Source organism: Paramisgurnus dabryanus, chromosome 1 (assembly GCF_030506205.2).
Source record: "Paramisgurnus dabryanus chromosome 1, PD_genome_1.1, whole genome shotgun sequence".
NCBI lineage: Eukaryota > Metazoa > Chordata > Actinopteri > Cypriniformes > Cobitidae > Paramisgurnus > Paramisgurnus dabryanus.
Window position 1 is genome coordinate 61,902,809 of NC_133337.1, and position 26,101 is coordinate 61,928,909.

Genomic DNA, 26,101 nt, shown 5'->3' on the forward strand with positions numbered 1-26,101 from the left:
TAAAGAACTTTGTTGTTATTTATTCTTAGCGGAGTTTACCGGAAGTTACGTGCGGACCACGACAGCCGCTTGTTTATGTTGTTACTGCTGAAACCGTCTATAAAGTAACTGCACAAAGTGCCTCCCTACCTAGAAGATATACTAAAATGGATAAGCTGCGTTTCCATTGCAGATTTGTGTCATAACGTAAAAATTATTTTCTAAATGTCGACAAAAGACTATTGCAAAATGAACTTTTTTCCATTAACCGATGAAATGCGACTGAAACGTAGTTCCCTTTCAGTCGGTCACTACGACGTCACGTCGTGACCGACGAATTGGGAACTCGCTTAGAGAGACCAATCTGCTTCGTATACTACTAAAACGCCAATGAACTTGGCATTGAGATATTTGCATAATGCTGGCGCCGCCCCGCCAGGTGCCTTTATAAGCAGCAGGTGCAAATAGGGAAATTAGCTTTTTCGCTTCGAAAGCCGGCTTTATCTGCTACTGAGAAGCTACTTTACTCTGTTGGGATTTGATTGCTGAAGTTGGTTGAACTAGCAGTATCACAGCGGACGCTTCGCTTATTCCACGGCTCTACATCTGTTTATTGTTTTGAGTTTAGTGTGTGCGTTGCCTTCCTGTGCGCTCATCAACTAAGCATCTGAGTGAATTTCCCTAAAAGAGTGATACGAGAGAGCTTTGTGCCTTGTTAAAGGCAGCCACTCTCTCGTATATGCGGAGATCAGCGTCCTTTTCAGGATAGCTTTTCGCCGTGCGATCTTGGATGCGAGAAGTATAAGGGTTCCAGTGACGGTCACGAGCGCTGTCTTCGTGCTCAGGCATCGAGCACTCCGGGGCTGCGTTCGTGGAGAGTTTCTGTTCTCTCTGTGAGAGCATAACCCTCTTGGATTGCGGAGACGACTGTCGTTTCTACGGGAACGCTGTCCGCGCCTTTGCAGTGCTGACGCCGACATGGTGCGGCTGTCAAGCGCTCGCAGGGCGCCCTTCGCGTCACTACGCTGAGTAGGACGGAGGATGCGTCCTCCACCTACCGGCCTTCTCATCCTCAGCCGGTTGAGGCTCCGGTGGAGACTGCAGAGTCGTGTTCTACGATGTCTGCCGAATCCATTGGACCTCCTTCTGGTCCCGTCACTTCTGCAGCATCAGAGGGGTGTCCATTTTTCCTCCGAGGCAGAGTCGTTCCGGAGATGGCGGCCGTGCCCGCGAGCGGCGGAGACGGTAGAGTTGGAAAGGTTAACCCCTCTCCGCCCGAACCGTCCCGCCCACATGATTGGTACTTCGGAGCTGCTCGGGCCTCTCGGTCCTCTCCTCCTGTGCCTTTCTTTCCCGACGGCACGAAGAGCTGACGTGATTTGCGGCCGTCCGGCCGTTCAGCTTCACCCCTCACCTCCCTCACCAACGGAGCCGCTAAGGGCGGGGACCCCTTCAGTGGAGCGGGATGCGTTCCTGGAGGGACCACCCAACCCTTCCCTCCCGTGTTTGTAGACAGTCGTCCGGTCACGGACGCTGCCCATCAGGCATGCCGGAGAGGCGGCTTCGGCCCTGCACGCAATAACGTTGCTGCAGGCTCACAAGGATTTACGAGGGAGCCCGCGACCTTCAGTCGTGTGATGTCCACCACAGTGGTTCAAGATCGCCACCTTTGGCTGTGTCTGGCTGACATGACGGACGCAGACGAGAACAACTTGAATGCTCCTGTCTCACAGACCGGCCTCTTCGGCGAGCCAGGGGAGTCGTACAGCTCCGCTGCGCAGACTGAGGCGATCTCCTAGGTCATGCCCCGGCGGAAGAGAGCTGCCCTTGGTCCACCACGCCGGCTCCTCAGTCTGCCTCTCGCCGTCGGCGTCCTGCGGCGACCACCTCCGTTCCCCTCCTCGGACCCCATCTCGGCAGCGCAGGGGAACCGGTCGTCAGCAGCTCGCCCCGCCCGCTTAGCCGCTTCCCGTGAAATTCGGGAGTTTAAGTGGCCAGTGAAGGGCGACCCGGATTGGCAGAGGATCACTCTTCAGGAGATGGAGCTCCTTCCCCCGATAGAGGGTCGGGTGGAAAATCCTTGGTTTGCATATGTTCCACCGGCTGTTTCGCCGGTACCCACTTAACCACACATAAGAGTGCATTCCTCTTCCCTCTCTAGGTCTCCGGAGGATCGAGAGAGCCGTGAGCGGGTACACACCAGCTCCCCTACCTCTCCTCTATCGCCAGCGGGTGACCTGAGGAGTCCGAGCTCTCCGCTGAGGAGACCGGACCACCAGCACCCTCATCGGAGTCTGCGCTCTCCGTAGAGGAGACCAGATGACCGTTACCCTCAGCGGGCTCAGGTCAGTGTCACACACACATACTGTAGATGTTTATGCTGTCACAGCAGACGCACCGGCAGTCCCACCTGTCTCGCTTCGCTGCCCCACCGCGGGTACTTCGGTAGTGTCGTTATTTCTCCTCGTACGGTGCCTGGGTGCTTGGCTTCAGTTCCCAGCCCGTTTCGTTGGGTTTTACGCACGATCCGCCTCGGTTACGAATCCGGCACTCCCCAAAATTCGGGCTTTCGTTTCACTGTGGTGAAAGCGTCCGATGCACATGTACTGCGTGCAAAAGTCGATATCCTGTTGGCGAAGGATGTTCGAGCCGGTCCCTCTTACCGAGATGATGATGATGATAGGGTTTTTCCAGCCTTTATCTCATAGTACCCAAAATACGCGGCGGGTTACGATCGATTTGATTTACGCACCGGCTCTACGAAGGTGTTCTTTTTGGATGATAACGCCGAGGCTCGTATTTCAATATTCAGATCGGTTTGCAGCCTTAGACCTGTAAGACGTGTACTTTATGTGTCCATCTCCCCTCGCTTTAGACCGTTTTTTCGCTCTGCGTCGTGGGTGGGCATATTAATACTGAGTACACCATTCGAGCTGTCTCTCTCTCTCCGTGTCTCCGTGTGCTAGTCACGGCATTAAAATATCAGAGAGAGAGCGTTGTTCGCATTCTGCTTTTATGTACGTCGACTTATAATAGCCCGTTCTTAGCAGACGTGCGCGAACACAGAGTTAATGCTTCGGCATCTCGCTCGTTTAAGTCTTCAGGTCGACTGGGAAAGAGCAACTTTGCCCCGTGCAGTGGATCCTTTTTCTCAGTATGGAAATAAGACTCGATCGACTAATTGGCGTGTTTTATAAGAGCGCGCAACCTAGTCAGTTCTGACTTGCCTCGGTTTAATACGAGGGAAGTACGCGGTCCCTCTGAAACAATTTCAGAAGCTCCTGGACATATGACAGCATGCTGCGGCTGTGACACCCGCCCGAGCTGCTTCATATGAGACCGCTTCAGCGTTGGCTTACGATCGAGTCTCGAGGAGAGCGTGGCACACCGACATACACCGTGTAAACATTACACCTGCGTGTCATCTCAATTTTTCCCCGTGGTAGACCCGGCATTTCCGATAGAAGATGTGCCCCTGAGGGGTCTCCTGGCATTCTGTATATTGCAATGCCCTCAGCACGGGATGATCAGCCACGTATGACGGGCTTGCAGTCTCAGGGGTGTGCATAGCACCCCAACTGCCGCGAGCGGTGCGCTGTATATCTGGGACTTGTACGCTCCGCTATGGAGATGCAAGGGAAGGATGTATTAGCCGACACCTATAACATTGCGACTGTTGCGTTATTTACCGTTAAGGCGGTTTGCGCTCTCGTCACCTGTCGCATCTCGCTCGTCATCTCCTCCTTTGGAGTCAGAAGCATCTGAGGTCCCTTCGTGCCATTTACATCCCGGGTTCGCTAATGCAGCGGCAGACGCGCTTCCCGAGCTGCGCCCCCGGCGAATGGCGACTCCACCTCCAGACGGTCCAGCTAATTTGGAAGAAGTTCGGTTGTGCGTAGATGGATATGTTTGCGTCGCCGGACGATACCCACTGTCGCCTATTTTATTCACTAACCGAGGGCAGCCTCGGCGTGGATGCGTTGGCACACAGCTGGCCGCGGGGGGTGCGTAAATACGCATTCCTTCCAGTGAGCTTTATTGCGCAGACACTGTGCAAAGTCAGGCAGGACGAGGAGAGCCTTTTTATTAGTCGCCCGTACTGGACTACCAGGAATTGGTTTTCAGAGTTAATGCTCCTCGCGACAGCCCCTCCCTGACGATTTCCCCTGAGGAAAGACTTTCTTTCTCAAGGAAGGGGCACATTATGGCACCCGCGCCCCGACCTGTGGGATTCCATGTATGGTCGTTGAGCGCGCTCAAGGTTTAGGTGATTTATCGCAAGCGGTATCTAACACCATCGACGCGGTTCGAGCACCGTCCACAAGACGGGCTTACGCGCTTAATGAAACCTTTTTCGTCACCCGGTGCTCTTCGCAAACGCGAGGACCCCAGAGAATGCCCATTAACATTGTGCTTTTATATCTTTAACATAGGTTAGATGGTAGGCTGTCCCTCCGCCATTAAAGTTGATATCGCCGCTATTTCTGCTTATCACTCACGTATCAACGGCAGATCAGTTGGCCAGCATGATTTAATTATTACATTTTAAGAGGCGCTCGCAGGCTAAACCCCTCGCGCCCTCCCTCTTTCGCCTGAGACCTGTCCATGGTGCTGAAGCCTTCAGGTCTCCCTTTTGAGCCTTTGCAGTCTACGAGTCTGATGTTTTTATCAATGAAAACTCTGACCCTGATAGCATTGGCCTCCATGAAAAGAGTAGGGGATTTACATGCATTCTCTGTTGACGATTCGTGCTTTTAGTTTGGTCCTGGTGTCTCACTGAGACCCAGACCAGGCTACGTGCCCAAAGTTCCCACCACTCCCTTCAGAGATAAGGTGGTGAGCTTGCAAGCGCTGCCCCCGGAGGACGCAGACCCAACCATGGCTTTTGTTGTGCCCCGTACGCGCACTGCGACTCTACGTGGATCGCACGCAAAGCCTCAGGACCTCAGACCAGCTCTTTGTTTGTTATGGTGGCCAGCAGAAAGGGAAAGCTGTCACTAAGCAGAGGATGTCTCATTGGATAGTTGATACTATCGCCCTGGCTTATAATCTTCAGGGTATTCCTTGCCCCTTTAATTTGAGAGCGCACTCCACACGGAGCGTTGCCTCATCTTGGGCTTTAGCTCGTGGTTCCTCGCTAACAGACATCTGTAGAGCTGCTGGTTGGGCGACACCTAATACGTTCACTAGATTTTACAGTGTTCGTATCGAGCCTGTATCCTCTCGTGTTCTTTCCTCACCAGGGGGAGCACGGAGAGCAGTCTCGCAGGTCGGCTTGCAGCCTCCAACTGATGCTTCATAACTGTGTCAGTATGGAAGGCCTTCAGAACAAAAATGCGTAATGGTTTGAATTGTTCTTCCTCCGCTGCCTTGGCAGCCTTTGTTGCGGAGCATTGGCTGTCAGCCTTTCACTAGCTGTATCCTCGCGAACCTACGTGTCTGGCTCGGGCTCCACATTGTGTCCCACCGGGTTCCTTTGTGAGTATTTTTCCGTGGGGTTAATCCTACCAGCCCACGTTTCTCTTAGCAGAGCACTGCTTTGCTTACACAGCCACGGCTGTCTTTATTCCTCAACTACGGTTGACTTCGCCCACCATTAGCCCTTAAGACGGGCGGTGGCTTCTGCAGCGGTCCTATCCCGCTCAGGTAGGGCGCTTCCCAGTCGCTGGCACTTCTGTGGGGTTAAAGGAACATCTAGTGCCCGGCCTTCTGCCTTAAAACCTATCTCCTCCTCCTTAAGTGGAACCGGAGGGCTTTTACGCAGACACTGGAAGAGGTCAGCCCCTAGTGGCGTTTTGGTAGGGATTCCCAATTCGTCGGTCACGACGTGACGTCGTAGTGACCGACTGAAAGGGAACGTCTCGGTTACGGATGTAACCCTCGTTCCCTGAAGGAGGGAACGGAGACGTCACGTCCCGTCGCCACAGGTGCTGCCACCTGCTGTTTATCGGCCGGTCTCATTTTCCCGGCTTTCTCAGCGAAAAGAAGCTAATTTCCCTATTTGCACCTGCTGCTTATAAAGGCACCTGGCGGGGCGGCGCCAGCATTATGCAAATATCTCAATGCCAAGTTCATTGGCGTTTTAGTAGTATACGAAGCAGATTGGTCTCTCTAAGCGAGTTCCCAATTCGTCGGTCACGACGTGACGTCTCCGTTCCCTCCTTCAGGGAACGAGGGTTACATCCGTAACCGAGACGTTTCGTTCCCACAGGAGAATGTATTATCCAAACATTAATGCCAAAGAAAGCCCCTTATACTTAGGAGCGGCAATAAGTGTTTCTTGGAGGTTATTTACATCAAAAGAGATGTAGGAGTGTTATCCATTGCAGTTCTGCAAAATACAAATTTTTCTGAAACCACCTCATGTTTTTTGTGATATATGGGAGTTTTTGCAAAATTTAATGGTTTCCATTGGCCATATTTTCAATTTGCAATGTCAATTTGCGCAACATAAAGGGTAATGGAAACGCAGCTATAGTCACTGCCTAATTGTTTTACTGAAAATGTGTGCCCAACATATTTTGATTCAACACTCCACTGTGCATTGTGCCTTACAACTTTGCATTAAAACTTATAGCATCATGTGGTTTCTGTGGTTTATCAAGACCTACAATAAATTTCAAAAAAATATTGGGCAGAAGACAATAAGCTGCTAATTAGAGGCTGTTTACACTTGGCATTAAAGAGCACCTATTATGGGATACACGTTTTTAAACATCCTTTTGTGTGTAAGTGTGCATTAGTACATGCTAACGATATTCAAAAAGTACATACCTCAAAGAAAACGATGACGCGAGTTATCGTCTCTAACGTTCGAGGACTACAAAAAACACTCGGATTGTAGGCAACAGTTTACTTCCTGGGATTAGTGACGTAGATAAGACCAACATTATCATAGTTCAGCCCTCTCTGCTTTGCTTGGGTACGCCCTCAAAGACGAGGGTGGGGTGGGGAGCGCCGAGTCAGAAGAGAGCTAAAATGGCGGAGGTTGGGAGTCCCTGCTTTGACTCTGTTTGCAAACTCTTGTTTCATTGTTTAAGCGATTAAATCTCTCGAGTAGACGCTGTCTCTTTAGATGCGAGGGCAAAATAGCACTTTATGGACTTCCACAGAGGACATCATGTTTAATACGGTTCCGGAAAAATCCAGTCAGAAGTTGTTCACGGAGTTTTCACAATAACTGCTTCTCATGAACCAAAGCTGGATTTGCGCGACGTCTCCTCTTGAAAGTTGGATTACTGTGCACTTCTGGATCACAGACTGTAAGTATTCATGTTTATTATTTGCCTTTTACTGTACATTACGTAACCGGTAACCGGAGATTAACATAATGTGCGTGTAGAGCTAAGCTTGCAAGCTAATTGTTTTGTGTTGTAATACTGTATTTCATAAACAACGTACCATATTTACACACGTGTATGTTGAATTATGCAGGCTTTCGTTTTTTTTATCGATGTTGGTTTAGACATGTTTACAAACTTGCTAAGTTGCTAAGATAAATACAAATACAAATGCCAGCTAAACTGTTACCGGTAAAATTTGTTCTCATGATCAAACTCAAGAAACTCTAAGTACAGATGATTTGTTTAAAGTTATATGTATTTTACTGTTGTATTTACTTGAAGCTTTCTTAGATTTTGAAACGAAGTAAACACGTAATGTGTGTTGCTAATGTTGGGCCATGTAATATGTAATACATTTACGTTTTAATGAATAGTCTAACGATTTATAGTCGTTGTACTCTATTGTTATAATATTTCTTTTTGACTGAATACATGTTTGTTTTATTTGTCTATATCCTAGATTCGCAGCTGGACACATCCTTCTACACTGTATGCAAACATGCAACATCATTACACACAGTACAAGGAGTCAGACTGGCATATGAGGAGCAAAGGTGTTTAACACATATTATGTATTTACCTAGTGAAACCACTACCAGTCTTAGATGTATAACTGATGATGACAAAGTCTTTTTTCTCTGCATAATAATAGGAACCCAGGCAGTAGCATCGTTTCACAATGTTTCCATCACCATCATCAGTGGATGCCTTTGCCGTCCGTAGCCTGAGATTTCAGATTTGCAGCAAAAAAAATTGATTTTCTCATTTATTGGAATGCTGTGCAGGTATTTAAGTATTTTAGTAACTGTGTTAAATAAAGTAGTATTTACTTTTACAATAAATTAATTGCTTGTTTATATTTTACAGGTATTTGTACCTTGCAGCCATCCATTACAATGTCACCAAGCCGTAACAAAAGCAGGAGAGGGAAAGTACAAGGCTATGTTCCCAAAACACAAATGACATACCGTAAGCAGTAATGTTTTATTTCAAATACATTCATAATTAAAAACTTTATGTATGAAGCAGGGAAATAAATGATCAAAACAAAAGATTTATTGACTGCAATATTTCTACAGTTATGTGGAGGATGTGATCAGGCTTGTGTTTGATGAGGTATTTGAAGATAAGCTGAAGGAAACCCCGATTCCAATGGACCTGGCATCACAGTTTGAGAGACCTTCAAAGGAGGACGTGATTGGATGCCATCTTCAGTGCAGGGGTCGTCGAAAGCCAAAATTGTGACCGATCTGATCAGGAAGCTCCAAGCGTATCTGGAGAACAACACACGACAGGATGATAACCTTATAGTGTCGTCTTAGATAGCACCAGCTGACAAAGCTTTGATATGCCATTTATCTGAATAGATAGCTGTAAGAAATGAATTGAACAATTTTTGAAACAAGAGCACAATATGGTTACTAAAGTATGTTTATTTGTATATTGTTTAACATTTAAATATATATTTGTAATAAATAAAAAAAACTTTTGACTGACTATTATATTTTCTTTTAAGTTGCATCTTTTGTTCTTTTGGGTACTTTGTTACTATAATGATACTTTAGTGTTATTGGTTTAAAAATGTAATAAAACTTACTCTAGTCCTGCACCTCAAAGGCTTATAGTCGGTACAATAAATGTTCTGTGTGTAGGGATTTAGACAATTTGTGCAAAACCTGGATGATGAATCACGCAGGTAAGAGGCCCTGGAACATGTTGCATTCTCCTTAAAACCTAATAAGTAAAAACATAGCACTTATAAGTAAGCTGTTTTTCATAATAAACTTTACCATAGTGAAATAATGTAGAACATTCATTTCAATTAATACTTTCTTTGTGCTACATTTGGTGTTTCCATATAGTTTGCACAGTAATATAGTATGTAACAGTCTTTTATAATAAAGTTTACAATAGTAAAATAATGTTAATAAGTGAAATAGTTTTATAATCATTTCAACAAATACTTTCTATGTGCTACATTTGGTGTTTCCATATAGTTTGCACAGTAATATAGTATGTAAGCGGTCTTTTATAATAAAGTTTACTATAGTAAAATAATGTTAATAAGTGAAATAGTTTTATAATCATTTCAAATAAAACCTTCTATGTGCTACATTTGGTGTTTCCATATAGTTTGCAAAGTAATGTAGTACGTTATAATTACCTTTTGGATGTCTTTGCAACACATTTTCGTCTTCGTTTAGCATTCTGGCAGAGCTAAGGACACCTAAAAAAGTTAAATCCATTCGCGTTCATTGACGGAGATCGTTTATATCGTAACGGCCTTCTGAACTCTCTGGATCGAGCTCGAAGTGGTAAGGCAGTACAGACACCATCGTTTATAGAGAAATATAGCGCTTGTTTACGTTGCCTGTGACTCTCAGTCAGAACCGGAAAATCCACGCCTAGTCAGGGGCGTAACCTTTCAAACACACGCCGAACCCAGTTGACCAATAACAGTTGAGTAGTCATCTGACCAATCCGAATACACTAGACATTTTGGGAGGCGGAGACAGGAACTAAACCGAGCGTTTTCCAGACATGCAGAAATCGGTGAGGTATGTAAGCAATTTATAAGACTCACAGTGCATAAGTTCAAGTTTTAATAACATGTATGTACTATGGGATATTACAATAACGTGCTAACGTGCTAATTTATTAGCATAATTGGTGCTCTTTAACATGCGTTTTCGTCGATCGGATCACAAGTGGACGACGTTAATGCCAGGTGTAAACGGTGTTCAAAACGTTTTGAACGCGTCCACTTTCGACCACTTTCAACCACATCCAGAGGTAGTCGAAACCACTTTCGATCGGATCGCGTTGGAGTTGCGGAATGCAATATGGTTGAATGTGTTCGAACAGCCACACGCGACCGCCTTCTCTCTGCCCATTTATCTAATCTGAGGTATTAAACACACGTTTTACGTCTTTTTTTGACGTCTGGCGTGAACATACGGTGAACAGCGCTATTTTTAGCTTTTCATTGATAAATCTACTGCGGGTGTTCTCTGTAGTTTCGTTTTGAAAGCGTGAAAGTTGTGCGATCCTATTTCATCAATTGCGCTGAAAATTAAGAGAAAGCTCCAACATATAAACGTGCAAAACACTGTGCAGCATGTATACTTGCTAAACAAGCAGCGGACTCCGACATAATATTAGTTTGCATCCATATAAACTCATAATTACTCGCGCTCGCGTTTGAATGACAGCAGAGAGACTCGCCCACCGTCTCACGGACGTCCCCTCACAGTAATCAGAACAGAAGCGGTCGAAAGTGGACAAAAGAGACGGATTTAAATACCAGGTGTAAACGTAATGTGTCTCTCTCGTCCACTTGTGATCCGATCGATGAAAACACATCTTAATACCAAGTGTAAACAGCCCCTTACATTGATCAGGAAATGTGAACCCAAACTCACAATATCTGCACTCACTTTTCCTCTGTTAAACAAGACCCTCCAGCCATTTGCTATTCAATTCACACGTCCATCATGTGCTTTTCTCAACATTATTATTTACTTCATGGTTTCTTTTAAAGACAACCTCGTCCTGCAGCACTCGGTGAGCTCCGCAGTGGTTGTTGACTGATGGACTGAGCCGTCAGTCAGACGCTTCAGATTTCCACCGAAATCGATAGCAGGCACTACAGGCTGGCGTTCTCTGAGGCCACTTGAGGTGAGGCTGCTTGCCACCGACGCTTCATCCTAATGAGGGAAATCTCTACTGACAGCTCTCTGGGGAAGCACTTTCAATTAGCTGAAAGCCACAGTCTCTCCATCCAGTCAAGCCGGTCTGAGAAGATCTTTCGGGACCAAGATAGGATTCCCACACACCCGTCACAACGTTACGTGTTGAATGTGAAAGATAAAATAAAGAGGACGAATATAGGCGGCAGTGCAGAAACAGACAGAGACTGAATGCAGAGTAAGATGTATGACAAAATGTCTGTCACTTGCAAAATGCGTTGGGATTTAAATATTTTGGCTAATTAGCTCCAGTTTTTGGTTACAGAAACAATGCAGCACTCTCAGCTCTATTTTACACATTATACCATGGTAAAATTCATTTCTCCAGTTTATTCTGCATCACATAGTTATTACCATATACAAAACCATTTGAAATAAATCAGCCTATTGAATTTCAATACTGGTGCATTAATCATCTGGCAATTTTAAGTAAGAATACAGCTCCAATCTGCTGTTAGAGGCTAAATAAGTCATGAAAGGTGAATGGCAGATTTATTTGGTGAGCTACGACACTTCTGGGGTAATTACACAGCAGTCAAATACTGAAAACATTAACAACTAAATGCTTCAGCTCCCAAGCCCACAAGTGCAATTCATTTACTACAAAAAACACCCGTCGTGGTTAAAACATCACACTGGCACAATCCACTGAGTTTCCAATTACACTTGCAATTAACGACAAATGCATGATTTTAGCCCAACTGAAGGGCTGTTGTAGCGAAAACTGATTCAAAAATATTCATCCACAATATTGCATATCCAGTACATAAATTCTGATCTTTAAATACGTATGATTTCATATTTCATTTTGCATCAAAATGTATGGTAATTTATCATCATAAATGCTTTGAAAAAAAAAACGTAAGTAGAAATAGCTTAAGTGGTATTTCACTCATGTTCAGATTCAAAGAAGAAGCAGTGCCATTCATTTTGTGTGTAAAGCAAACAAAGTTGTGTGATTTTGAGACACAACTGTCTGCGTGTGATATTGTCTGCAGGCTGTGTGCGAAGTTGTCTGCAGCTATGTGTGATGATGTCTGCAGCTGTGTGTGATGTCTGTAGTTGCGCGTGATGGTCTCTGCAGCTGGATGCATGTGGTGTTGTCTGCAGCTGCGTGGGTATTAGGTAGTTTGCGACTGCACGTGTGACATCTGCAGTTGCGTTTCTGCGATGTTGTCTGCAGTTGGGTGCGTGTAATGTTGTCTGCAGTTGGATGCGTTTGTTTTTGTCTGCAGCTGCATGCATCTGGCTTTGTCTGCCTCTGTGTGTGTGTGAAGTTGTTTGCAGCTGTGGGCGTTTGATGTTGTCTATGGCTCCATGCATGTGATGTTGTCTGCGGCTGCGCATGTGTGATGTTGTCTGGGACTGCATGCCTGCGATGTCTTCTGGAGCTGCATGCATGTGATATTGTCTGAGGCTGCTTGCCTGTGATATTGTCTGCAGCTGCATTTGAGTGATGTCCTCTGCAGATGTAGTGTTGTCTGCAGGTGCCTGTGATGATGACATGCAAGATGCCAGCTGATGCGTGCGTGTGATGTTGTCTTCAGCTGCATGTGTATTGTTTTTGTGACTGCGCACGTGTGATGTCTGTGGCTGCGTGTGTGTGATGTTGTCTTCAGCTGCATGTGTATTGTTTTTTGTGAATGTGCACGTGTGATGTCTGTGGCTGCACTGTAAAAAATGCTTGTGAAATCTACAGTAATTAACTGTGTTCATGCACAGCAAATAACTGTAATAAAGTTCACAGTGGATTACAGTGCATTCAGTGTGAAATCACAGTAGTGTTTTAAAACTGTAAAAATCACAGTAAAAAGGTATGTGGTGTAGAAAATCACAGTAAATAAAATATCCTGCAAAGATTCACAGTAACCAGCAATGTACTGTAGAGACTCACAGTAACCAACATTGTACTGTAGAGACTCACAGTAGGGGTGAGCAGGGGCGAAAGTACAATTTTTCAGAAAAACTTAATTTTAAAAGATAAAGTTTTAGACAGATATATTTTAGCTGTGATCAGTAACTCAAGTGTGGACTATGAATTCTAGGGGGAATTTTGGAAACAAAATGGCCTTAGACTCTGTCAGCAGGGACGAAAGTAACACACAAGTGGCTCAAAAGTAACAGAACAGAACAAGATAGATTTTTGTGTTACACTTGTTTTTAGTAAATAAACATGACTATGATCTTGTTTATATGTATTTTCGGTTAAATTTTGGTTTCATCAAATGTTTCTAAAGCAACCTGACAGTACAAACTTGAATTGTTGAAAAAAAAAACCATTTTAACAGTTTGAACACAATAAAATTAAATCAAATAAAAAAATATAAATTTTCAACATAATGCAACAGTATTGGCAGTAGGAGAAGAGTAACAAGTGTTACTTTCATCCCGACAGGAACTCCTGACATTTAAACCTGATTGACTTTTATTTTGAAAAACTCTGAGAAATCAAACTTCATGATGTGTTACAGCACATTTTACAGTAAATGTATTTAAGTCAAGTCAACAACAATTTTTGTTAGCAACATGCTGATGTCTAATCTTATACAGGATACTCAAAATAAACTGAAGAAAATTATTTCTTCAATAATCTTTGTTGGGAATTCCTTTTTAAAGTATATTTATTATATTATATTTGAGTATTATGCTAGTAATGACAAATTAGATTTATTTTCTATTTCTTTAAAGGAGAAAGTCACTATGATTATTGTTTTGTCTACAATATGGTACACACAACATTCCATTAAATATGCTACCACACTGAAATAAATTGTAGGTTACACTTAATACTTATACAACTACAAATAAGTTTTCAACTATGTCAACCAACTTTCACTAATTTGCAACTATATCTCAACTAACTGTCTAACTGTCCTTAGAGTATTAGTAGACTGTTAGGGTTAGGGAAGAGGTTAGGGTTAGTGGAATAAGTTGACATGCACCTGCAAAGATACTTATCACAATATCATCACAATAAAGTGTGAATAGATATCAAGCAGACAGTCTACTAATACGGTAAAGATTGGTAGGATAAATAGTTGCAAAGTTACTTATAATTAGTAAAATGTCTAAAGTGGACTATCGAAAAAAAGTGTTACCAAATTGTATTGGCTGACTCGTCATGTTGCTTTGAGTATAATTGGTTAATATGACTGTCATTCAGTAAACTGGCCAATGACTGCTGTGTTAGCACTGGTTTAGTTTGAACAAACTGAGGGGATCCCAATTCAGGGTCTGGATCCTTTTAAGGCCGCGGACTTTGAATGCAAGGCTCAGTATTTGAAGGCAGCAGCCTCTAAACGCCACGGAGTGAAATGAAATGAGACGGTCTAGCCTACGGGGGCATCACTTGCTTTTCCCGCCCACTACGCTTGTCACTGGGACACAAAAGCTGAGACCTATCAGACTTTTAAAAATAAATATGGTGGCAGATTTTTTTTATTTTACTTTAGAAAATATAACACATTGATGCAGATTAAACTATCCAACAGTATGTAAAATTCACCAACCTTAGAAAGATACAAAAGCAAAACGCAACACACAACATTGCAGCAATAATATTAATTTACATCACTAAAACATCATTTATAATAGTAAAACAGACACAAGGACCTTTAATAAGCAAAATATACAATTTTATTTAACTACAGTTTTGAATGTTTATTTCAAAATACCCAGACTTCATATTGAATTTTGGGATAGCCAAGGCTGTGAAGGATACATCTATGGATCCTCGGTAGGGCTGTAACGATTTATCGTGCAAATTCGCGTTTTCTCAATTAATGAATTTGCATGAATTAAGGTGAAATGCCGCCACATCCAAAAGCCAGGGGGCGCTCTCGTGCAGAAACTAACCGCCACAGAAGAAGTAGGCTAGCATTGCAAACGCTGTTCCAGGAAATGTCTACAGGAATATTTATATTGCTGTTCTTCAAATAGTTTCAGGTATTTTCATGATAATAAAGAATATTTTGAATGATTTTGTTTTATTTTGAATGATTATGATTTTTGATGCATAATCAGGCAGGTCTTTATAATGGGACAAGCTATAGCGTTACAGCCCTAACTCGGAATCAGTGGGGAAAAGGCCACAGTAAGAGGCTTTTATATGAATGAGCCTTCGAATTGTGACAGCCTTTGTCACAGCCCGGTGATGTCATTTGCCTTCAGATACGGCCTTGGAAGGCCACAGCCCCTGAATTGGGATGCACCCAGTATGTCAGTTTAAAGGGCGATTTATAGTCGTGCATAGGTCCGTAGCTCTGCGAGGCCTGACGCGCACCTCACAAAATTTTTAACAGCGCATCAGATCTACTGACGCGCGTCTATCTACAGCGCGTCAGATTGGTCCACCAAAACCCCTCCCGTCAGGTAAAAAAAACTGTGTCGTAGGTATTTCCGTTTGTGACGGTGAAAACAAAAATGAGCCAAGTTGAGGAGTGATTTAACTCAAATTGCATCAAAAGTCGATGTTTATTTACTTCCATCATTACTGGTCTTCTCAAATTATACACAACAAGTTGCTGTTTCTTCTTCGTTTGTGGGTTAACTTGCTTAGCTTCTTCTTCTGTGACTTCTTTTGCTGCTAAAATATTTAATTTTAGAGAAAATACACATGGTAGGCTAATAGATACTTTAAACAGTATTACACTGAAATCATCTGCGCCATATGCTGGTGAGACATGAAAACACATAAGCCATCTGAATGGAGAGCAGTCATGCCCATTAGAGTTTTACCAGTGGCTAAACCTGCACACAGGAAATAAAATTGCACAGTTTCATCAAAGTGAAGTGTGTATAAATAACTTAATAAATAACTTTGTTCACATATATGATACATAATCTATTGGAAAAGGTCCATTGTTTGGAGTCATGTTTTGGTGATTCACTTAAACATCTGATAACTAGTCCACTCAAAGCTGATATTATTTTGTACTTAAATGTCAATACAGGCACGTTTAATGTTAATTAAACAATAATGTGTTTAAGCATGTTGAATAGAATTAAAACATACATTTTAGTATATCTTATAGTAAATCAATAACTTTTAGTAAATCTTGTAAATATGTTTATTCATACTGTAGGATCCAGTAGATTACTAGCAATTTAAATGAAAACAGCTTTTCAATCTCTTAACATTGTCTGTTGTGGTATGGTTTCACTGACCTTTTTGGGCATATTTTAATGTTACTTATACACTGTAAAATTAGGATTCTGAATTAAGAATCATTTTTAGAATCAATTGGTTGTGTTGTGCACTAGAACTATTTATTTTGGAGTGAAAATATTGTAGACATAAATTTGTTTTGCATTTCAGTTATTATACTTCACAGTAATATTGTGTTTAATAAGAATTGGAGGAAACTTACAGTTTACTTAGTGTACATTTGATTGATAATTAATTATTTTGTTTTATTTACAGATTGTACTGAATTATATTTAGTTATTTTTAGATTGTAACAAAAGTTTAAGATGTTTTTAGATACATTTCTTGGGAATTCATACTTTTTCATCCAAATTAAAATGTTATTTTACAAATGTTAGCATGCATTTATTGAATGTATTTGACTGTAAAAAAATTTTTTTAATTTAGTACATATCTGTGAAATAGTAGCATTTTCCCTCAAATCAGAAAACTTATTGTATTGTTTTGTAATTTAGCATATTTAAATTAGATCATTAACGTTGTGACATGATCACACAAGATACATGTTTTACCACTCATTATATTTTGACTTATGTATATTTGAGTTTAAATTCGTTTTACGTGTTTTCTTAGCCATTTTATCCTTTTGCTATTTTATGTGTGTATGTCTTTTATTTTGCTTCGTCTGCCTGTCATGTGAGGGGTCACATGACATGGAACTTTGTATAAAAGGAAGGAGCAGGAGCACATGGTTAGCTGACGCTATAGCTAAAACAAGCGGTTGCTGGGTTGTGGAGTTTGTGTATTTGGGCTTACCTGTCCAGTTACGTTTTATGGACTTTGGATATCACTTTCTTGGATTTTATATACACAGTGGAAACTTTGCACATTTGGACTTTTAACACGCTTGGACTTGTTTTTTGGATTTGTTTTTTGTATTTCCTTCTTTTAACAGTCTTGAGTTTTTAAATAATTGTAACTCAACCTTTTAAGGCTGGCCGTTACAACTTTATTTTAACATTGATGAATGTTTACAGAAAATAACTAACCAATCAAATGCTGTAGGGAAAACCACAATGAACTATATATTAAAAACATATAATCTCTGCTTAGTTACTTGTCAATGACTGCCAGTAAATTACTGTGGAAAAAAATCACAGTAGTTACCTGGCAGCCATTGACAATAGTAATTTACTGTAGAAAAGAAATCACAGTAGTTAACTGGCAGCCATTGACAAGTAACTTACTGTGGAAAAGAAATCACAGTATTTAACTGGCAGCCATTGATAAGTAACTTACTGTACGGAAAAATCACAGTAGTTAACTGGCAGCAATTGACAAGTAACTTACTGTACGGAAAAATCACAGTAGTTAACTGGCAGCAATTGACAAGTAACTTACTGTGCTTTTTCTAAAGTAAGTTACTTGTCAATTGCTGCCAGTTAATTACTGTGAATTTCACAATATGTTTTTTACAGTGTGTGTGTGTGTGTGTGTGTGTGTGTGTGTTCTTGACGTTATTGCTTAACACAATGAGAACATAATTTGGTGCAGGTCAAATTTAATAAGAGAGTTATCAGCAGTAACTCCAGCAATTACAACAAAATAAAACAACCAAGATCAATTATATAAATAAAAGTTAGTTGATAGTAGTCTTTAAAATGCTAGAATTATACATTTTATTCTCAATAAGTATCCGTATAGATGTTGGCAATGTTGGCCATGATGGTGTTTATTATTGCATCTACCTTCTCTAGCAAACATTTAACTTTTCTAAACTTAGTTTAAAATTTGTTCAGAAGATCTTACAGAAAGCTGATGCCTGTAAGAAAGTAACATCTGCAGAGAAGAAAGCTAAGGCGAAGCTAAAGAGAAACTCACCTCATTAATAGCTACATAGTATCGTGGCTGTTGAAAGCGAGGAGGGTTGTCGTTCCGGTCCCGAACAACTATCCGCACCTCATGCAGTATCACCGTGCCAACAAGCTCATTAGTACACTGAACCTGCACTACAATGGACTGAATGTAGGAGGGTGGCTAAACAAGAACAAAAAGAAGAGAAAGTTCATTTGCATAGCGTGCACTCAGCAGCCAAGCGGCAAATGACCATTTGGTTACAGCCCATTACAAAGGATTGTGAATAACTCGTTTATTTTTTAATCATCGTTCCTCCTGAACTGAAAGCAATGAAGGGAAACATGAAGTGCATGAAGAATCTAATGGATAATTACATCTCGGTCCAGAACTCGCCCGGTGCTGTTAAGATATAGACGCTGTCTGACCGGGTCCAGGATGACCCAGTAGTCCTGGTTGTCACGTAAGGACAAAGAGATGGTTCGGTCGGGACCTTCTGCTCTTCCATTTATCTGCATGTTCTCCACCAGAAGAGTTCCTGTGAAAATTAGAAATTTTCATTTGCTCAGTACCTTCGAAGAAATACTTCACCCAAAAGTGAATCATTTGCTCAAACCAATGAAATTCCAAATCATAAGAGTAAGATAAGAACACCGCTCCTAAATCTTCAGAGGACATTATTGTAGTTCTATGTAAGGAAAAGGCCCTGAATAAAGTCATGTTTTCAAAAAAAAACAAGTAAATTCATATAGCTTACAGTATATTGTCGGTAGCACTTTATTTTACACGTGTACTTACCTTGTACATATATGGTAAATATGTTGTGCTTACAGAAAAATGTGTGATACAGTACTTATATTTGAGTATTTACATGGTAATTAAATGGTATCATTACTGAACTTACCAGTGGTACATATTGGTAGTTATTATGTAACTATAGATAAGTACTGGGTAATACCACATACATACTTATAGTGTAAGTACGGTAATTATACCATTTAATTACCATGTAGATACTCAAAAGTAAGTGTCACACATTTGTCTGTAAGTACAACATATTCACCATATATGTACAAAGTAAGTACACGTACTGTAAAATAAAGTGCTACCATGTTGTCTAAGTTAGATAAGTGTTGATGTGACATCATTACATATGACCACCACTCATCACAGATTACATCCATGTCATACCATTGATTCAATTCAGAGCTGCATTTTTCAATAGGTTGGAGTGACTACACTCCTTTACAGTAATGTATTAGCAATGACAGCAGTCATTAACAATAATGTCATACTGTGGGTTGAGAAATTAATTATCAGATTCTATATTTTCTTCACATACCTTCCTTGTTTAAAATTCTCTGCAAAATGGCTGAATGTCAAAAGAAAAATTCAAGAACGTCTATGTTTGTTTTCACCATCATTTCCACAACATTTTAAAGGTGCCTAAGAATGCATTGCAATAATCTGTTAAATTGTTCTCTGATATCTAAATAGAAAGTATGTGGCTTTATTAATTGCAAAAAATATCCAGAGATGGCTTTAGATGTCCAATTACAACCCTGGGATTTGCCTTCAGAATGAATGGTATATTATTACCTTATTTGAAAGGGTCATGAATAATAATGTTGAGCTCTGCTCTGATTGGCTGTTTTACAGAGCAGCTCCTTCAGTAGCTCTGTGTGTTTGCAAACAGACCTTATGTTTGAGGCTGTATCAGACAAAGATACAGAATTTAAAGAATAATCAATTGTTTGGAGATTGTTAATGGACATTTCTGAGTGGTAAGTTTGTGTTTTTGTCTTTCAGTATGGACTTGAAAAAACGTAACTGTAATGTCAATAGTAGAATTTACTAGTTATATAGCATATAGCGCTAACTTTGCAGTCAAAAATTTGTTTTTAGCATTGTAACAACATGTATTTAATTTAATGTTTAATTTAATGTTGGGCTGTACATTGTAACAACATTGTATTTAATTTAATGTGTAATTTAATGTTGGGCAGTACATCTTGAGTATAACAACACAGTAGGGGTTATGTTGAGATTGGCCTGTTTTTCAGCAGTGTTTTGCATGCACGAGGTATACATAAATGTTTGAGACTCATGATATTTCATTATCATGTACAGAGCTCGTATTATTCATCTATGCTAGGGTAAATGCAGTTTACATTCTACGGCACCTTTAAAATCCTCTGTGAAACTACTTAATGTAAATTATTTCGCGCACGTCTATGTTTGTTTTTTACAACATATTACAGAGACTGGCCTGGACATTCATCACACTCTCTTCTCTTGTGTTCTAAGAAATAAAGTCCTATGGGTTTGGAACCACATAAAGGGGGTAAATGATGGCTGAGTTTTGGATGAACTATTTCTTTAATTTGCAAAAAGCCCTTGTGGCATTATTCCTAATCCTCTATTATTACTGTAAGTAAAAATAGATGATGCACTGGGCCTTGCTTCATTTTTAATGCAATGGCACATAAGCAAATATAATTAGACACATGGATACAATTATAACACAGGCATAAAACAATGGCTCGATGACACATTGGAGCCACGGAGCATGGCCCCACCCCTAACACACCCCAGCGTTTGAGAGCAAAGAATGCTGCTTATTTTTCCCATATTTTGATAACTTATGTTATTTACTTGCCGTTTTTATCATTAAAATAAGGCTGGGTGGTTAATAACACATTTTTCTGTGGTCACACATTAAATATACACAGACTTTAAAGATATTTTGGAGCATCCTTACCCCAACCACTTCTCAACCATATAAAACATAACACGCAAGTAAAACCACAGTCACAGGCAGTGTTGGCCGGTGACTTCTTTCTCGATGGCACATGATGCAAAGCTTGTCCCAACATGTATTTAGCCCGTTGTGTGTGTGGCTCGTGATTTCAAAATATGTGTCATATAAGCTTATGTGCATCACACGTGATGTCAAAATACAAGCCTGCTGCAGATGCTTTGAAGGGGTTTATCTCAAGTTAGCCAGATACTCGCTTAATCTCATCTGAAATCAAAGTTTAGTGTTAAGATAGTGAGCATCTCCTTGGTGATAAACCTTTTTGACACGTGTGCAGCAGGCACATCTTTTGACAAGACACTTGATGCAGATGGTTCACATGATGCAACAAACCAACCCAGTCTCACCCCATTTCGTCAATATTTGACGACACTTGACCATTCGTCAATATGTGACGCGGAGGGTATACCTTTCGCGTCATTTTTTGACGAACTGGGGACTTCAATACTATTACGTCCGTTGCATTCTCTTCTCCTATTTTCTTACCAATTTCGCGTCGGTTTAGGGTTAGATTTACATAATGACATCCCTACCCAAACCTAACTCTAACCCCAACGCCAGGTGACAACTGTTTCTAACCCCAACGCCAGGTGACAACTGTTTAATTTCGCGTACACTGTTTAATTTCGCGTACACGGTTTAATTTTGCGTAATCTAACCCTAAACCGACGCGAAATTGGTAAGAAAATAGGAGAAGAGAATGCAACGGACGTAATAGTATTGAAGTCCCCAGTTCGTCAAAAAATGACGCGAAAGGTATACCCTCCGCGTCACATATTGACGAATGGTCAAGTGCAGTGGTGGACGAATTACACAAATCATGTACTTGAGTAAAAGTAAAGATACCCAGGGTAAAATATTACTCAAGTAAAAGTAGAAGTACTTGCTTAAAATTTTTACTTGAGTAAAAGTACAAAAGTATCTGCCTCAAAATGTACTTAAGTAAAAAAGTACTGTGATTTATTATGGCCGTATAATTTTTGTCACAAAACTCAAATTATGTGAAATAACTCTCTTGGCTAACCAATAGAAGGACATTAATAAATCAGACACTGATGTCTATTAAAATTATCATAAGCCTAAAACCTTAAAAACAAAAAATTTCCTTTAGCACCAAATTAAATAACAGGATTTGGGAGCAGTAAGTCTCATTTCAAGATTTATTTGTTAAATAATTTAACAGTTTAAGTGTAATAAAAACTTGAATTAAGCACAGGTTCACATAGTTTTCTTTTACTATCTGGAGGTTGATGGAGCCTCCTCACTCTCCAGGTTTTCTTTCCTTGATGATGTTACAGTAACATACCTTTTAATGTTGGCTACAGTACCATGCTTTCTCTTCAAAAGAAAAGTCTCCCTTTCTTTGACAAATAAAACAAGCCTTACAGAATATAATTTCAGAAACGTTTCATATGCTTTAGCATGTCATATGTATATTGTAATACATAATTAAATGTATTTATATATTTTGGAAGCAAAACTTTTGAAAATAACAATCTCAGTAAATAGGGAGCACTCCAATCCACCTGCCTGTTTAAGCATCATACACTGCATGGCTAGTCAAAATGTCATTTATATTTTACAACAGTGTTGATAGTGATTAATTGTCATTTCAAAATAACAGAGCACTGAGCTTCAAATACAATGAACTTAAGTGAAACAGCTAACTATACAGCTAACTATACGGCTAAAAATAGCTTCAGCCTGCATAGCTTAAAGTTAATTCATGATAACGTCGTATATATTTTATCAACACAATTAACAGTTTTCTGCAAGCTACTGTTAAGATTGCTCATTTAAAAATATAACCAGAATAAAAATGTCTTACCTCTACGCGTTTCCTTAGATTTGAAAGAGTATTCTTTTAAAACGAAATAGCACAGTTTCAAGGCAGGCAGAGAAGACACGAAGGACTCGTTCTTTTATTCAAGGACTTAAAAAAACTTGCGTAATTAAGGCCAATGTTGTTGTGACGGGTCAGTTATCTCCTCCGTTGTTTTTGAATGCAGTTTCATTCTCCAAACGATGCATTGGCTGGCTGCTGCACTCGCGTGACTCGCGTATCTTACGTGAAACAGCGCGGCAACCAAAACAAGTTCAAAACGAAGCGCATGCTGTACCCTGATTGGTGGTTTGACGCATCACGTGTGCATCTTAGTTTTTTTTGTGCATCTTTAGTTTGCCCAGTTACGTTTTTTATCCACTGATAAATAAAAAGGAACGACCGATTTTTTAAAATGTAGTGGAGTAAAAAGTAAGATATTTGACTTTAAAATGTAGTAAAGTAAAAGTAAAAGTCTCCCAAAATAAAAGTACTTGAGTAAAGTACAGATACGCGAAAAAACTACTTAAGTACAGTAACGAATTACATTTACTTCGTTACTGTCCACCACTGGTCAAGTGTCGTCAAATATTGACGAAATGGGGTGAGACTGTGTTAAACAAACACATATTTTGAATTCACGCCCCTTGGAAAAGAAGTCCCCGCCCGCCACTGCTGGTTACCGGTTTTTAAATTTCATAAAGTGACCAAACAAAAGTAACTACTGTTGCAAACCCTACAAACTGAAGCCATTCAATAACTTTTTATGAAGAAGTCCAGAATGTAAAACACGCAGTCAGATCTTATTAAAACATAAACCAAAACATTAGAGCATGACGGAATCGGTCACCAAAGCTAATACTGTAGCATTTCGCTTTCCAAGCTGATATAATGGCTTTTATACTCTGTACAAACTGTGTATTTTATCATCTACCCCTAAACCTAACTCTCACAGAAACATTTTCACATTTTTACACCAATTGTGTCTTTCTCTAATGTTCCGGTTTATGGTATGTGAATGAGATCTGACTGCATCATGCCACAATCTAGGTGGTTAAACGTTTCCTTTCATTGTGGGGACATTTTGACTAGTGATCGACCGATATATCGGCCGGCCGATACATCGGGCCGATTTTAGCAGGTTTTAGGTGTATCAGCATCGGCCGATTCGCGGCTTGCGTTCGCCGATAGTTTTTCCCCGGCATTAATTACAGACAGGCGCCCACAGGCAGCTCTGTGTTGCTGGAGGCTGCCTGCAGCCCGTGCATTGACCCTCCCCCCACTAGCAGAGCGGAGCGCTCCAAGCCTGCGCTGGTAAGTTTTAAACTTCAAAGCATCTTTTAACTGTTTGACTGAAATATTGCCATATACTTTGAAAGTGTAAACACGTTGCTCTATATGTGCGTGCAACCATAGCTAAGAAAGTTTGGTGGTCCTAATGGAAAACGCGAATGCCTATAAAACTGCTTGCCATTGTATTTAGGGAGCTTCAAATAGCTTTTAGGCTAACCGTATGCATACGGCAGCTGTTACGAACACTGGTCATAGGATTATATAATGCTGACGTTGTTCCGTGATTTCGTGGTATTTATAGGAGTTTTATTCAGCGACCACCAGTCTGACGTCCAGCTGATCATAGCTGGACAGGGTGGGTTTTTAATTCTCATCTCCATAAATATAAGTAGTAGTAAAAGGCTAAAAATCAATATCCATTGCTGATAGTTTCTCGTCATTGTGGAGAGCGCAGTTCATGGTTGCATACGTTTATGGTTGTTAACGCGGAATTTTCGTCAGCGAAAATAAGAAATTCGACCCAAAGCACTTAGTTCCAAACAGTTCACACATGACTTTTATGTGACCGGAGAAGTGTTTTTTTGTAAGTTTTGTCAACATTTCCGTTCACTGGGAGCGCAAAGATACATGCCCTCTCTCATCCATGTCTCACTGCACCTCTCCCATGTGCACGCGCTCTATTATCTGACCGAAGTCCGTACACAAATCCTCATGTATTTGTTCAGTTTTATGCGTTTTAAGCGAGCTGAGGCAAACTAACTATCCCTCGCATTTATTATAGGGCACTAGGGTGTGTGAGGTACAGAAGTGGGGCAATGGGCATGTTATTCAGAATTCTTAAGTTGTTTTTTGATCAGTATTGCTGTTTACATTTTCCTTGTCTTCTTATTAAAGACATTTGCTCTACAAGAGATTAAGTTAAGAGCACTAAAACTTAGACCTAAGCATTAAATAGGTTGTAAATAGTTGGTTACTTTCATGGATAAAGTAAAGTGTTCCCCTTGTTATGCTGCTTGGTTGCTGCTACTGTGTGCAATAGTGTAATTATTATTTTATTTATGTATTTTAAGCAGCACTGAATTTTCTTACTTGTTCTACCTCACCTTTTCTTACTATTTGTTAAATATAGTTCAGTAAATGTTCCTTTTTTAAATTAAGAGTTGTAACATTTGGTTTTATCATTATGTCATTTTTATGATATAAACTGAATGAGAAAAAGCAGTATCGGCTCCAAATATCGGCTAAAGAAAATCGGCAGCCTGTATCGGTCATCGGCTAAGGCTGATGGAAAAAAATCGGTATCGGCATCGGCACAAAAAAATCCATATCGGTCGATCCCTAATTTTGACCACATTAACAATATGAAACACACTACAGTATGAGATCTGCAGTATGATTCAGTGCAGGACTGCATTCATTTACTTGAGCTTCAAATGTGCAAAATCACACACATGTAGAGTATTAACTGAATACATCTACAGCATAGACAGATTGACTACACAAGCATATACAGTACTATTGTTTGGGTGAGCTATTCTTTCAAAAAAGGTTTGATGATTATCACTGCTTCAACGGCCAGCAAAGACATAACCTGGTCTAAAAGACACAAACCAGACCATGTTATTCATGAGGAACAGAAGGTAATAAACTCTGACAAGTCATTTTTACCCTATTGCTAACATCTGAAGGGGTTTGTTGAAAAATCCAGTGGAAGTGTAGGGCTCCAGACTAACTTTTTTTCACTAGGAGCACAGTGACCCCCAATTGAAAACATCAGAAAAAAATTCAGTGGCACACTCTCAAATTTTGGTGGCAAAATCTGTCTGGAGCCCTGATGTGTGTGTACCTGGTAAATATCAGGTTGTGATTATTATCACGTTGTGACCAATTGTCCCCAGAAAGATAGGAATACCAGTAAATATGTGACCTCATGGGGACAGAATGATGTTTATTGAAAATCTAAGGTAAAAGAAAGTTTTCTGTGATGGTTGGGGTTTGGGGAAGGGAATAGAATATACATTTTGTACAGTATAAAAACCATTGCATCTATAGAATGTTCCCACAAAACATGGAAACCAGAATATGTGTGTATTTGTG

At 40.7% G+C, this 26,101-nt stretch overlaps 1 protein-coding gene and 1 long non-coding RNA gene across 4 annotated transcripts in view; one reads left to right on the forward strand and one right to left on the reverse strand.

Annotated features, from left to right (window-relative positions):
- The window catches only part of pcdh15b (protocadherin-related 15b), a 409,107-nt gene that overhangs the window by 296,590 nt on the left and 86,416 nt on the right, over positions 1 to 26,101 (reverse strand). For both annotated transcript variants that reach the window (XM_073815853.1, XM_065242769.2), the window contains exons 5-6: positions 18,449 to 18,609; positions 18,099 to 18,254 (exon numbers count right to left, since the gene is read on the reverse strand). In XM_073815853.1, coding sequence (XP_073671954.1) covers positions 18,099 to 18,254; positions 18,449 to 18,609 — 317 coding nt within the window. The remainder of the gene's footprint in view (positions 1 to 18,098; positions 18,255 to 18,448; positions 18,610 to 26,101) is intronic.
- On the forward strand, positions 6,664 to 8,813 carry LOC135720649 (uncharacterized). 2 transcript variants are annotated; one of them, XR_010521331.2, is made up of 5 exons: positions 6,664 to 7,241; positions 7,783 to 7,876; positions 7,975 to 8,107; positions 8,190 to 8,291; positions 8,402 to 8,813. It is a non-coding gene; the product is annotated as an uncharacterized lncRNA (long non-coding RNA). The 2 variants fall into 2 exon arrangements; XR_010521330.2 differs by having other exon boundaries at positions 6,664 to 7,876.